Here is a 13,012-nt window from a genome sequence, read left to right on the forward strand (position 1 = left end):
GACCTCAGACCAGTCACTTAACCTCCCAGGCCACTCACCACTAAACGGCCTGATGGATAAGGCAGGGTAGTCTATACAAGGGCTCCGCCTGAAAATTCTATCAAAGCACCAACGCCATAATCAAAAAGGGCCACGGCAGCTTCACACGGGCCTCGTCAGCCAGAGAGGCAGCATGCGCTGGGCAGGGAGGTGGCCGAACCTCAGGGTCCCCTCCTCCTATGGGCCTAGGGATGCTGACTCCAGCCCAAGAGTAAGACCCAATTTATAGGAGGTCGATACCCCCGATGGGCACTCACTCACAAAGGGGTCTCAGCAAATGCCTCCCGGGCTACAAGGTTCTCATTCTGGGGAGGAAGGAGGCTGGAAGCAGATACAGGTGGCCCATCCAAGCCTCCAGCCGCCTTCCCAGCTCCGGCGACAACTCTGCTTCCCCACCAGGATCCTTCAGAAGGACCTAGGGATTCCCAGCGGGTCACGAGAAGGTAGGAGAACCAGCAACAGTGACACGGACGGCTCTCCCACCGCGCAAAGGAGATGCACGTCTCCATAAACACGCGTATACAAGAAGGCACAGGTTCTGCGAGGCTGAAGGCGGGGGTCTGAGAGAGCCCCCCCAGAAGGGTAAGGTGCGGTGCTCACAGCCTCTCAGTGGTCACTCAGCGACCGAGGATGTGGGGGACTCACTCAAGCCGTGCTTGCTCGCTACGGGAAGCCCAACCCCAGACTTAGGAGATGGAACAAGCCAGCTGCACAGTCTTCCCATGCATCGATCACGAGATTACCTTAGAGGTTTAGACTTACTTTTTAAGTCTATCAATTGTAAGGGAGGCACAGGCAGTGTGAACCAGAAGTTTCCCAGGTTTCCCTTTGCACACGAGGGCCTCCTCAGGTCACCCAAGATAAATGCATGATGTCAATGACGTTATCCTCATCTACAAATTTGCACCTCGAATCCAAATGCAAACAGTATGTCCACTCGGAGGTCCAAGTTAATTAGCTGCATATAGAACAGCCTTGACTCATACAAGCAATAGGTGTTCCATCGTTTCTTAACTTGCTGAGTGTCATGCTTACCTCCTCTACAGGTGAGACTGGCAAACACTCAATCTAGCTGATGTTAGATGTCTTTCCTATCGTTTTAACAGACAGAGTAGACAATGACCCACAACAGCCCTGAAAGGCAGAGGGAGCAGAAAGAACATGTCCCTAAAATGCCCTAAAATCAACGAAGCAATAACGCTGAGGCACACTGAGTGCCCAGCTCTCCCTGTGAACCTACAGCGAAGCCCTGTACCCGGAGGCTGCAGGGGAGCACCGACCACGGGGTGCTCTGGCCCCGTTTCCACTGCTCGTTACCCATGTGTCTTCAGGCTGTGGCTTAATCTTGATGGGAATTAGTTCAACACCAATTTGTAGGCTTCCAAGATCCTTATATGGAATCAAGCTAGATTATTAATGGGAGCAGTATTTGCAAACCAAAAAGTATCCCACGGTTATCAAGGATAAAGATTCACGCTTCCCAAGATCTCGTTGAGAATCAAATCAGATGATTAATATGAATGTCATTTGGAAACTGAAGGCATATGTAAATATCAGAGGTTAACCTTAACATGGGCTCTCATTATCAGTTTAATAAGCGTAAAACCCATGGTTGGGTTGGGGCGATACTAGTGTGAAAACTGAAACACGAGCGGGTACCGGGTGTAAACGTTCACAGGCTTCATGCGTGGAACCTGCGCATCCGCCCTGCGGCAGCCTTTGTGTTGGGCCGTCACTTTCTGCTCCCCCTTCCTTCTTTTGATCAGATGTCTATCCAGACATGTGTAGTGTGTCCCTGTCTCCCTCATACAGCCCTGGCAGCTGGGAGGAGCTGACCCCTTCCAGAGGTCCCTGTGGCCGATGTGCATATGTAACCACCATCGCTGTCCAGGGTCCCCAGGGGACCAGAGCAGTCCAGGCCAGATGACGCTCGGCCTGCTTGTTTGGAAACGCTGGGTGGAAAGCATGTCGTCTTCTTCAGGACACTGGGATTTGGGAAGAAGATGGGAGCCAGCAGGACCTGTCCCCAGAGGATAAAGTCAACACGCAAAGGAGACAGCTCAGCAGAGGGGGCTGCAGAGAACCGGAGCCAGTGGTCCAGGCTGACCTGGCAGCAGGCTCTGTCCCTTTTCCTCATTCACAGGACCGACAAGTATCCTCAGGGTGTGGCCATTTGAGCTGGCCTTGTGTTTTCTGTTACTTACACCCTAAAGCATCCTAACTCCAACCAGATCTATAGGCAGGAATTATTATTATTCTTGTTCTTCAGAGGAGGAAACCACAGCTAAGAGAGATCGGCTAACTTGCCCAGGGCCAGGGAGGGGCAGAAATGATATTCATACCAGAGGGTGGGATGCCTGCACTCTCGCTTCTGGGGCCAACGGATGGGGTTCAAGGCTGTGGACCACTGTGGTGAAGAGACATTTAACCCATAACCTACCAAAGAGGGTTATTTTCAAAGCTTGGAACATAAGAGGGTATATTTACCCAAATTGTGCTCCCTTCATTTTGAACACATTCTGGATAATTCAAATGCTCTTACAGGATCATAAGACGGGCCCAGGACCATCATCGTGAACGTACGTTATTATCGTAAAGGAGTCGCCTTAGTCCTACCCAACCATCATAATCAATCCGTTCCTCAGAGCCTAGAAGTGAATTCTGCACGGCTCTCCAAACGGTCCCGTCTGATCACCCCCTATCACATTATTAAGTATCACCCGACCAAACGCATTCAGTCCTTCAGCCAGGGTGAGTGAGACGTCAAACGTCCATTCTTCCGTTCCAGACACTGTGGGCAGAAGACAAATTGCAGGCGTCCTGATTAAGGGCAACAGCAGAGCACGGAACAGCGGTGCGTTTGACTATGATCATGATGGCGTTTTGCCCAGCTGGCGGCAGAAACCCTCTCAAGGTCTCAGGGCTGGGTCTCTGGCCAATGCTGTTTCATTTGCTTATCCCTGTTACTGTATCACCAGGAGTTGCTCCACACCAGCCCTCCAGGGTTATTATAACCAAGAGAAACCTCCTCCCCTCGGCCTGATCCCGGGTGCTCGGCTGTCACGCTGGCCGCAGCTCCTGCCTGCAGGAATGGCCCAGCGCCACGCGGGGCTTTACACCCTCGACCCTCTGCTTCCCTGAGCTCCTACCTAAATGTTGCTCTTTGCGGCCAGCTACATAAACCCTCCCAATGCCGGCCGCATGCACCCCACGCTCAGAGGGGCTAAAGGATTTATCCATTCTTACCAGGCATGATTATCTCCGGAAACCCCGTTTTCCGAGCCACTGCTGTGGTCCTGTCCACCAAATGAGGAAATTCTTTTCTTATCTGATGGATATCTCCAGGAAGTAATTTCAGTGTTACCCACAAACCTAGAAAAGCAATGGATGCATGAGTCGCATTTTATCACGTACATCTTTATATCTTGTACATTTTTAGAAGTTTTCATGAAATCAGTATCAATGAATGAGCAGCCTTTAATTCACAACGCAATGCCTTAAGAGGAAGTGTGGGTGGATGAGAAAGACAGGAGCGGGACCAGGGAAAAGGTGCCTGGCACAGATGCCTGCATCTGATTAGCTGGGATGCAAATCCCACACTGGAGGAGCCTAAGGACATAACAGCAGTTACGAGCTACCTCTGCCTGGGACTGATGACTCTTTTGAGTCGATATACATTGAAGACAAATCAGAAGGTAGCATTTTTCTGGAAGGGGATTGAGAAGGCTAGCATTTTCCATTCTCCCAAGAAGAATGACAGCGGGAGAGGATTCAGGAGGTAAATTCGCAGCTTCACAAACCCACGAAAGTATCCAGTTGCTCAGCGGCACCCGTGCTCCCGGGAAGGGGAGCCGCAGAACACAGGGCTGGGGACCACCAGCGGGCCAGCCACACGACTGGGGCAGCGGCAGTCAGGGCAGCCCCGTCCCTCTGTTTCACAATGTCACAGCAAAGTAGCAACTAATGCTCTGGCCACCACTCAGCTCCTTTCTCCAAGGGGGAAAATGAAGGCTTTCAAACCCTCTAAAAGAGATGCAAGGATGCCCGAGAGAGAGCACGGTGTACCTGGGAGGCGTGTGTGCCCTGCCCTCTGTCCCCCGCTCCACAAAAGCTGACGCATTTTGTATAAAATGCTCCAGGAGCAGCAATCAAACAATAAGAGAGTAGAAAGCCAACACTTAACAAAGTCAAAGGCAGGACACAAAGCAGTCGCTTGGTTCCGTCAGTGTTCGCAAGAACGTGCTCTCCTAGGGAGGGAGGGGTGTCACTATCAGTCGGCAGGTCGGGGTCTCCATCCCTGAGATTTTGGGGGCCTGGTCTGCTTGCTCTCCTCTCACTCAGCTCTGCGGAACCCCACCTGCCCATCAGAACATAACAGTACCTGTCCTCACTTACATGACTATTGTGTGTGTGCCCACGTGTGTATGTGTCTGTCTGTCCAGCTGTCCCTCCTCTAGATGCATGCTTCCGGGGACCACTCCCCACTGTTTAGCTCAGCACCCTGCACTCAGTAGAAGAAAATGGGAAAACTACAGACCTTGTTCACAAACAACTTTCATTCTAACTGGACCTGGAAGACAGCTGATGTGGACACACAAGGAACACACCTGAGGCTGCTTCTGCTGCGAGCGGCTCTGCTGAATTAAACCTCACGCCTCACTCCCTCCCCCTCCCCCCTCCAGCCCCCTCGTCTCCCAGCAGCTGGCCTGTCCTCTGCAAAGATTTACACAACTTGTCGTTGAGAAAGTCCACAGTCACTGATGACATTTTATTCTTTACCAGCTGGTGAAAGCCCTCTCCTTTGCCAACTAGACTGTCCCTCTGATTTATTCAAAAGTACCTAACGTGCACCCACTGTGTGCCAGACACACACAGGGCGCTGCAGACACAGGGCAAAGACTCACTACACCACTGCCAGGGGCTCAATTCTATTCCATGAGCCAAACACCAAGGGCGTCCCTGTGAAACACGTGCCCACAAAGAGCTTTCTAAAGCACACGTGAAGACCGCGCTCCTGGGCGTCACAGAGGCTCCCCTGAGGAAGGAACATTGTGCTGAGATCTGAGGGCTGATGAGATGCTAAATAAGGGGGTTCCAGGCTGCAGCCCCAAGATGCAGAGGGAAGAGGCGTGGGATGCAGCTGGGAAAGCAGCACAGACCTGACCCCAGGGCCTGCCGGCCGTGGCAGGAGCTCTGGTCCCCACCAAGGGGCCCGGGGGAGGAGTCCGACCAGAGTCTGACCTGACAGGGCTCAGGTGGCTGCATGGGACTGGGTAGCTGAGAATTTAGAGCGAGGCGAGGACCCCAGTGAAGAGACCACTGCAGGAGCCCAGGCGGACACTGGCAGGACCTCAGCACCGGGGGCAGGGGTGCTGTGAGCAGCATCGGGGTCATATCAGAAGTGGAGGAAGGAGGGATGGAGGGGGAGTGGCTCTCAGAGATGGCGACAGTCCCGGGCATGACCAATAGCAGGTGCTGGCACACCCTGCATCCCAGTGGAGACGTCCTGAAGGGTCAGAGTACAGAGGGAGGAGAGCAAGAAGACGCCCGTCCTGTGCCCAGGAGAGCTGCTGACATTGAGAGTCCACACGGGGAAAGAGAAGTAGGCGAGAGACAGGGGTAGGCAGAGGGCAGAGAAAAAAGAAAACCAGGTGCGGGTGGCATCAATGTGGCCGAGGGCACAAAATGCAACCCGAGGAAAGGGGAGTGTCTGCAGCACGGGGCAACCAGGGTGGGCCTCAGCAGGAGCCCTCCTGGGGGAGGAGAGGGGCACACGCTGCTGGGAGAAGGACAGAGAAGTTACAGGAGATAAAGAGCGGACAGCAGGCGAAAGATTCCACTGAGAAATCAACAGTGGAGTCAAGAGCTAGTCAGTACAGAGACAGAGGGAGAATTTTTTGTTTCCTTTTCTTTTCTTTCCTTCTATATTTTTCCCCTTTCTTTCTTTTTAAGATATAAAATTCCCGAGCATGAGAGGGACAGTTGAAGAAGTAGGAGAGAAGCATAACCAATAAAAACAGGTCTCTAAAGAGTCGTCAGGGGGTAGCACCCCAGCAGGGACACATGTATCATTGCTCAGGATGTGCACTGCACAAGGCAACTAGCAAAGAAAGGCAAGTGGGAGCTAAATCCAGCCTGCACTCTGCTCACCAAGCTGTGTATCCTGGCAGCGATACGTCTCCCCACTCACCCAGAGGACAGACCATCTCTTTCTAATTCACACAGAAGCACCACAAGCGGGACTTCCCTGGTGGTGCAGTGGTTAAGAACCCTCCTGCCAATGCAGGGGACATGGGTTCGATCCCTGATCCGGGAAGATCCCACATGCCGCGGAGCAACTAAGCCCGTGCACCACAACTACCGAGCCTGCACTGCAAAGCCTGAGAGTCACAACTACTGACGCCCGTGCACCTAGAGCCCATGCTCCGCAACAGGAGAAGCCACAGCAATGAGGAGCCCAGAATGAAGAATAGCCCCCGCTCACCACAACTAGAGAAAGCCTGCGCGCAGCAACAAAGACCCAACACAGCCATAGATAGATAAATAAATAAATTTACATTAAAAAGAAGCACCACAAGCTGGCACAGCTCCAGGCCTGTAGGATGAGTGAACAGACGGACTCTTGGAGTGCCGGGCACCTAACCCCTGGCTCTGTCCTCCAGTGGAGCAGACCAGGGAAAAGGGACGCTCACAGAAGTGCAAGGGAAATTATCACTGCACATGACACTTGACATGAACCTGTTCCCTGCTGGGGACACCAGGACGCAGCTAAATCTTAGGAGTCTGAGTCCCGAAACCTCCCAAAGGAAGGAATATCTCCAGAATAAATCTAACTCGAAGACACTTTTCAAGGACTTGCAGGACGTGCTGAGATAATTATTTAAGAGGGTAAAAGTAAAGATGTCTTTCCAACACCTTTGCTTTCTCACAAGTACCAGCTTGCTCAACTAGCTGATGAACCAGTAACTTGGTGACACAACTTGTTATAACACAATTTAAACACAGAGATTAAATTTGCCCAGTTACGTTGGGTTTCCAACACTTTCCTCAGAGGAGGAAATGAGGCCAATTTTCAAGGGAAAAGTGTATTTAAGTTGACTTTTGCTAAACCAGAGTAACTAAACACAAAAGGGAGTATTAGCATATGCTATATTTCAAACAACAGGAGCAGACGTCTGGGGGTGGAGGAGGACTCACCGTCCACATAAAATACCCAGCGCCTCTGGGTTCAGAATAACTTGGGCTAAATATAAAAGATGTCCATTGCAACAAGTAAACACGTAGATGTTAACCTAAACTAGGCCAAAGCCTGGAGACCAGTTCAGAAGGGACAGGCCATGTCCCTCCAAGTCCCTTCCACAGCTCTGTGCACTTGACTGTGTGAACTGATGGGTCACCATGGATGGAAACATGGGGCTCCACTGGGCAAAACTCCGCAAACCTAGCAGCTCGCTCCATGCGGCATTCACTGGGCCCCGGGCCTCTCAGCTCTCCCTGTAATGCACTGAAATAGGCCTGAGAGTGAGCCCTGGCGAAAGGTCACTCCATCACTTCCGGTTCAAGGTCAACCTGAGCCAGTGATGTGGCCCAAGGGCATTTTGGTTCAGGAAGGCACCAACGGTCCCTCTGAAAACAATCAATGTTCTTGTCACTTAGCTCTCACTGTGACCTGAAAGCACCCCTCCTCCCCCCAGAGTTCAAGGAATCGGGGTCCCCTGGCAACAGTCCATCTCTGCGACACAGATTTTGGCCACAATACCAGTGAGACTGACAGAGGAGGGCCACGGGTCCTCTCTGTGAGCAAGTTCCTGCTGGCCGGCCACCAGTCTCCACTTTCCCTGCGTGACTCTGTAATGAAAGTGTATCAAAACTCTGATGACTTTGCAAGAGGAGCCGGGGGCCTGGGGCCTGGGGCCACTGCCTCAGAGCGCTCTCATCAAACAGCTTTAATTGGATCTCCCTGCGGTTTTCAGTTAAAGTGCAAATTGGGAGGGCTGGTAATTTATGGGAAGACGGGTCCTGGGTCAGCTGAAAATTCTGTCTAGAGAGGCCACGATTCATTCACATTTTGGGTTGGGGTTTTTGTTTTGTTGTTTTCCAGGGAAGGGGGGTGGTTCATATCGAAAGAAAGCCAAAAAAGTCCCTGCAGAGGGATAGGGGCCGTTAATTCCTCCAGGACATTCTTTAGGTTTGATTCACGCTCTCCCTTAGAACAGTGGGAAATGAATCAAGATAATTGTTTCTTAAAAGTCTGGTGACATAAGGTAACTAGACAGTGAAGCAGGTCTGTTCACCTCAGCTCTACTGAGTTTACGGTTAAGTCTGCATCTAATCAAGGACTGAGGAATGGATATCCCCACGGGTGCTACAAGCAGCCTCAGGTCGGAGCAGCTCAGAAGGTGACTCTCCCCCAACTTCCCTTCCAGCTGGAAGCGGGGCCTCAGCAGACACTTGTTTTCCGGCAGCCCTCCTGGCCAGCCGAGTGCCAGCTGTCACCAGCCCGTGGTGACTGATTCATCGCCTCTGCCAACAGAGGGTCAGCCGCTGGGAAACTTGTCAGCGTGGGATTAAAAACGATGACTGCAGGCTGGGGAGCAGGGGAGGAGAAATCCCCTCGATTACAAAACTGAAGGGGAGCCAGTCTGCGAAATGGAGCCACTATCTCAGGGGTGTGGGGTGCGAGAGCCCCGGAAAACAAGGTGGCAGTGATTAGTTCACAACACGAGTGAGAGAGAAAAAACCAGCGAGAAGAGCACGTGGGGAGGTGGGTGATGTTGAATGTCTCTGTGTCTCTAAACAGCAAGATGAAATCACAGGCAGTGGACAGTTATTTTCTTCTCTTGTGAAGTCATTCAAGTGTTCTGAACAGAGGAGGTGGCTGGAGAAGTCTGAGGAAAGCCAACAGAGGAGCTGCTTCCAGTCCTATCAACCCTGGGCTCTTTCCAAACATTTCATCGTATCCTAGTCAGTTTTCTCCTCTCATCCAGGAGCTTGGCTCTCAGCAATGTTTACAAAGATGATCGGCAAGATAGCCCGGAGATGGAAACAACCCAAGTGCCCATCATCGGATGAATGGATAAAGAAGATGTGGCACATATACACATGGAATATTACTCAGCCATAAAAAGAAACGAAATTGAGCTATTTGTAATGAGGTGGATAGACCTAGAGTCTGTCATACAGAGTGAAGTAAGTCAGAAAGAGAAAGACAAATACCGTATGCTAACACATATACATGGAATTTAAGAAAAAAATGTCATGAAGAACCTAGGGGTAAGATAGGAATAAAGACGCAGACCTACTGGAGAACGGACTTGAGGATATGGGGAGGGGGAAGGCTGAGCTGTGACACGGCGAGAGAGAGGCATGGATATATATACACTAACAAACGTAAGGTAGGTAGCTAGTGGGAAGCAGCCGCATGGCACAGGGATATCGGCTCGGTGCTTTGTGACCGCCTGGAGGGGTGGGATAGGGAGGGTGGGAGAAAGGGAGACGCAAGAGGGAACAGATATGGGAACATATGTACATGTATAACTGATTCACTTTGTTATAAAGCAGAAACTAACACACCATTGTAAAGCAATTATACTCCAATAAAGATGTTAAAAAAAAAAAAAAGATGATCGGCAAGAAAACCCTCACAGGCCGTACATCAGGGACAGCGAGTACATCATTACCCAACCCTGCCACCATCATCATCAGCGTCAGCAGCACCACCACCATCAGTATCACTGTTACCATCATCATCATCGTCATCAACATCATCATCACCATCATTGTCATTATCATCGTATCAATATCACCATCATTATCATCACCATTATCATCATCATGTCATTATCAGCATCAATCACTGTTGTCATTTTCATCATCATCATCAATATCATCGTCATCATCGTCATCATCATCATCAAACTAAAATTCAAACCACAGCACGTTCCCAAGTTCATGCAAATGGACTCTTATAGAAACAAAACCATAGAATACATACCCTGGCCCTTGTGGTTGACTTCTTTGGCAGCAATGACTTTGTTTATAACAGTCTGAAGGAAGTCATTCTCCCCCGCCACCCTGGGTGAAAAACGGGATGACATGTTCAGCGGCTTGTGTCGAATGGCGTCGTCCAACGCGAGCCTGGAGGGCACGGGACGACCAAGACCACAGGAGACAAAGGGGCACAGGGACCCAGAGGTCACGGTAACAAGGGAACACAAGAGATCATCATCACCGAGTGCGAGAGAGAGTCATCACAAGTCAATGCACGACAAAGGACAGGATAGGTGACAAGAGAGACAGGGAAGAGCATTGATCAGGAAAATGCTGAACCGCACAAGAGGAGTAAAGCGAACGAGGTCGGCCCCACCCCCGGGAAATAAAGGTGAACCAGGGCACCACTCCATGTCTATCAGACAACTTACTAAAAGGGAACTTATCTGAAAATAACATGGCCGAACAGCATTTAATCCCAAGGAATGTTTAGGACCATTTCTTCTTTTTCATTAATTCTTGACCATATAGCATAGGTCAAGGGGTGGGTGCTTTGAAGGGAAAAGCAAAACCAAGACAAAAAAAAACAAAAGATCCCTCAGACCTAACTGCTTGGGAAGCTTGGGTAGCAACCACTCTGCTCCATCAGACTGTGTACTCAACGTAGCCTAAAATAATTAAATGTGAAAAGAGTGGCATAATCCTCAGAGAACACAACTACCATGCCTGAAGAGTAAAACTGTGACACAATTATGAATGTAAATCATCAATGTTTTGGGGACTCATGGATCAGGAGCTTTTAATAGAAGCTGCCCTAGGACTGAGAAAACAGAAACAAACGGGCGACATGGGCAAAGGGAAATACTGTGTAGCACAGCAAAGCACAATATGCAACAAGCGAGAAAATGTACATCAGGTACATAATGTCTACAATTATTCCTGGAAACTAGGACAAGCGCTATTCATCACTTGAGCCCACGTTACTCAAGAAAGCTGAGTCCTGTTTTCATTTACTTCACCAAGTTAAGAAAGACAGAGAGAGGGCTTCCCTGGTGGCACAGTGGTTGAGAGTCCGCCTGCCGATGCAGGGGACGCGGGTTCGTGCCCCGGTCCGGGAAGATCCCATATGCCGCGGAGCGGCTGGGCCCGTGAGCCATGGCCGCTGAGCCTGCGCGTCCGGAGCCTGTGCTCCGCAACGGGAGAGGCCACAGCGGTGAGAGGCCCGCGTACCGCAAAAAAAAAAAAAACAGAGAAATGTACTCTATGCTTCCTTCCCTAAAATGTATCCTGTGGTATAACAAATCAGTTTTAATGGAGCAAAAAATGGGTTTCATTAGCATGGCATTTCCCAAAGAACTACTTCCATTGCTTATTTTGCTATTAAAATCATGCTTCTCTTTTGTTTCTAACACTGACCATATGAATCTGTATATCAGTCTTCCTTTAGTGGAGCAGGAAGTCACAAATTACAGTAAGAAGTGAACATGTAATTAAAGTGGACATTTCACTACAAGAGAGAAAAAGGTGGCAGCAAGATGCCACCTCAAATAGGTCATAACAAGTCCCGGTGAAATTGAGATTAGTGAGTCTAAAACTAACCCCCCTCACTTTTCAAACCGTAACCCAAGTTTTCTTCTTCCCTTGACTTTTCCCAGAAGACACTAGTAGGCAACAGGTAATTTCAATGCACTGGTGCATTTGGGCATCAAGAAACTCTGAGGTCTAATGAATAAAACGGCATTCAAAACATCACTGGGCTGCATTGTTTTTCTCATGGGCAACTTAATAGTATCGTTTTATAATGGTGTGTTTTAGTTATTACCTCAATATCTGCCCATGTTCCAAGATTATGTTCTCCTTGTTTACTAAAGAAACTTCCAGATTCTGCAGAATGGAGTTCCCTTTGTAACTCTCTTCACCAGGTATGATTCCAAAGTATCACGTTCCAACAGAACGTTCTATGATGACGGGAATGGTCTCTACCTGCACTGACCAATCTGGTAGCCACTGGCCACCTGTGGTACTGAAGACTTTAAATGGAACTAGTGTGATGGACGCACTAAATATTTAATTTTAGTTAATTTTCATGAACTGAAATGGCCACATGTGGCTAGTGGTTACAGTGTTGGACAGAAGAATAAATCTAAAGCAATGAAGCCACAAAACACCTTCGCCTCCAGTTGTGTGGTGAGATACGTAAAAGCGAACCTCAATTTCAAGCACATTAATGCAATGTTTTCTGTTATTCTAAATGCCTACTGAGCCATGCTTCAAGATGCTGTCTGACCAGATCACCTGCCTGTAAAGGAAAACACTCTGTTCCACCTTGAACAAGTGGTTCTCAAGCCCGGGGCTGAAGGCGCGGTCCGTCGTGCAAAGACAGGGGTGCAAAGGGAGACCACCTCCTGCTCCCCCATCCCCCCAGGACAGGACTCCCCGCACCACCCGCCAACCTCCAAGCCCCCTCAACCAACATCTGAAAACAACCAGAACTGGCTAAAATAAAATTTCTTTCAAGCCTGGAATCACTTAAGTAGAAAGAGAGATGAGGAGAAAAGACAGAATGCAGGGCACTATGACAGGTCATTCTAACTCAATTTATCCTTTACTCTGTCTTCTAAGATTTCACACCGCCAGGAGGAAGCCCCCTCTTGTAGTTAACCTAAACCCCTCTAATTCCTCCTCCTTTCTCTCTGTCTAAGGTGGAGAAGTGCCCTTGAAGGGACTACAGACCATTATCCAGGCGCCCTCTGGCTTTAATCTCCAGGGAAATAACACCAATTCTTTCAACCTTTTCCACGGGAACTACCTTCAAATCGGAGAATCAATTTAATGAATCTCCTCCAAGTGCTTTCCCAGCACACCTCTCTATAGACTTCAGGCCAGAACTAGACAAACCCTAAAAATGGCAAAGCACAGACAACGTCCACTCGAGGCAGCCCCAGAGACAGAAAAATCACAAGTTACAAAAGAATTCGTTCTT

The 13,012-nt window shown here is 49.6% G+C and overlaps 1 protein-coding gene across 2 annotated transcripts in view; it reads right to left on the reverse strand.

Moving 5' to 3' along the window:
• DOCK1 (dedicator of cytokinesis 1) overlaps positions 1–13,012 on the reverse strand; it is a 527,155-nt gene that overhangs the window by 434,430 nt on the left and 79,713 nt on the right. The window contains exons 12-13 of one of the 2 annotated variants that reach the window (XM_079899863.1): positions 10,034–10,113; positions 3,286–3,411 (exon numbers count right to left, since the gene is read on the reverse strand). In XM_079899863.1, the coding sequence (XP_079755989.1) occupies positions 3,286–3,411; positions 10,034–10,113 (206 nt within the window). Of the gene's footprint in view, positions 1–3,285; positions 3,412–10,033; positions 10,177–13,012 lie in introns of both variants that reach the window. The other variant, XM_079899862.1, reaches the window with a different exon arrangement.

This window comes from Stenella coeruleoalba (genome assembly GCF_951394435.1).
Source record: "Stenella coeruleoalba genome assembly, chromosome: 16".
Classification (NCBI taxonomy): domain Eukaryota; kingdom Metazoa; phylum Chordata; class Mammalia; order Artiodactyla; family Delphinidae; genus Stenella; species Stenella coeruleoalba.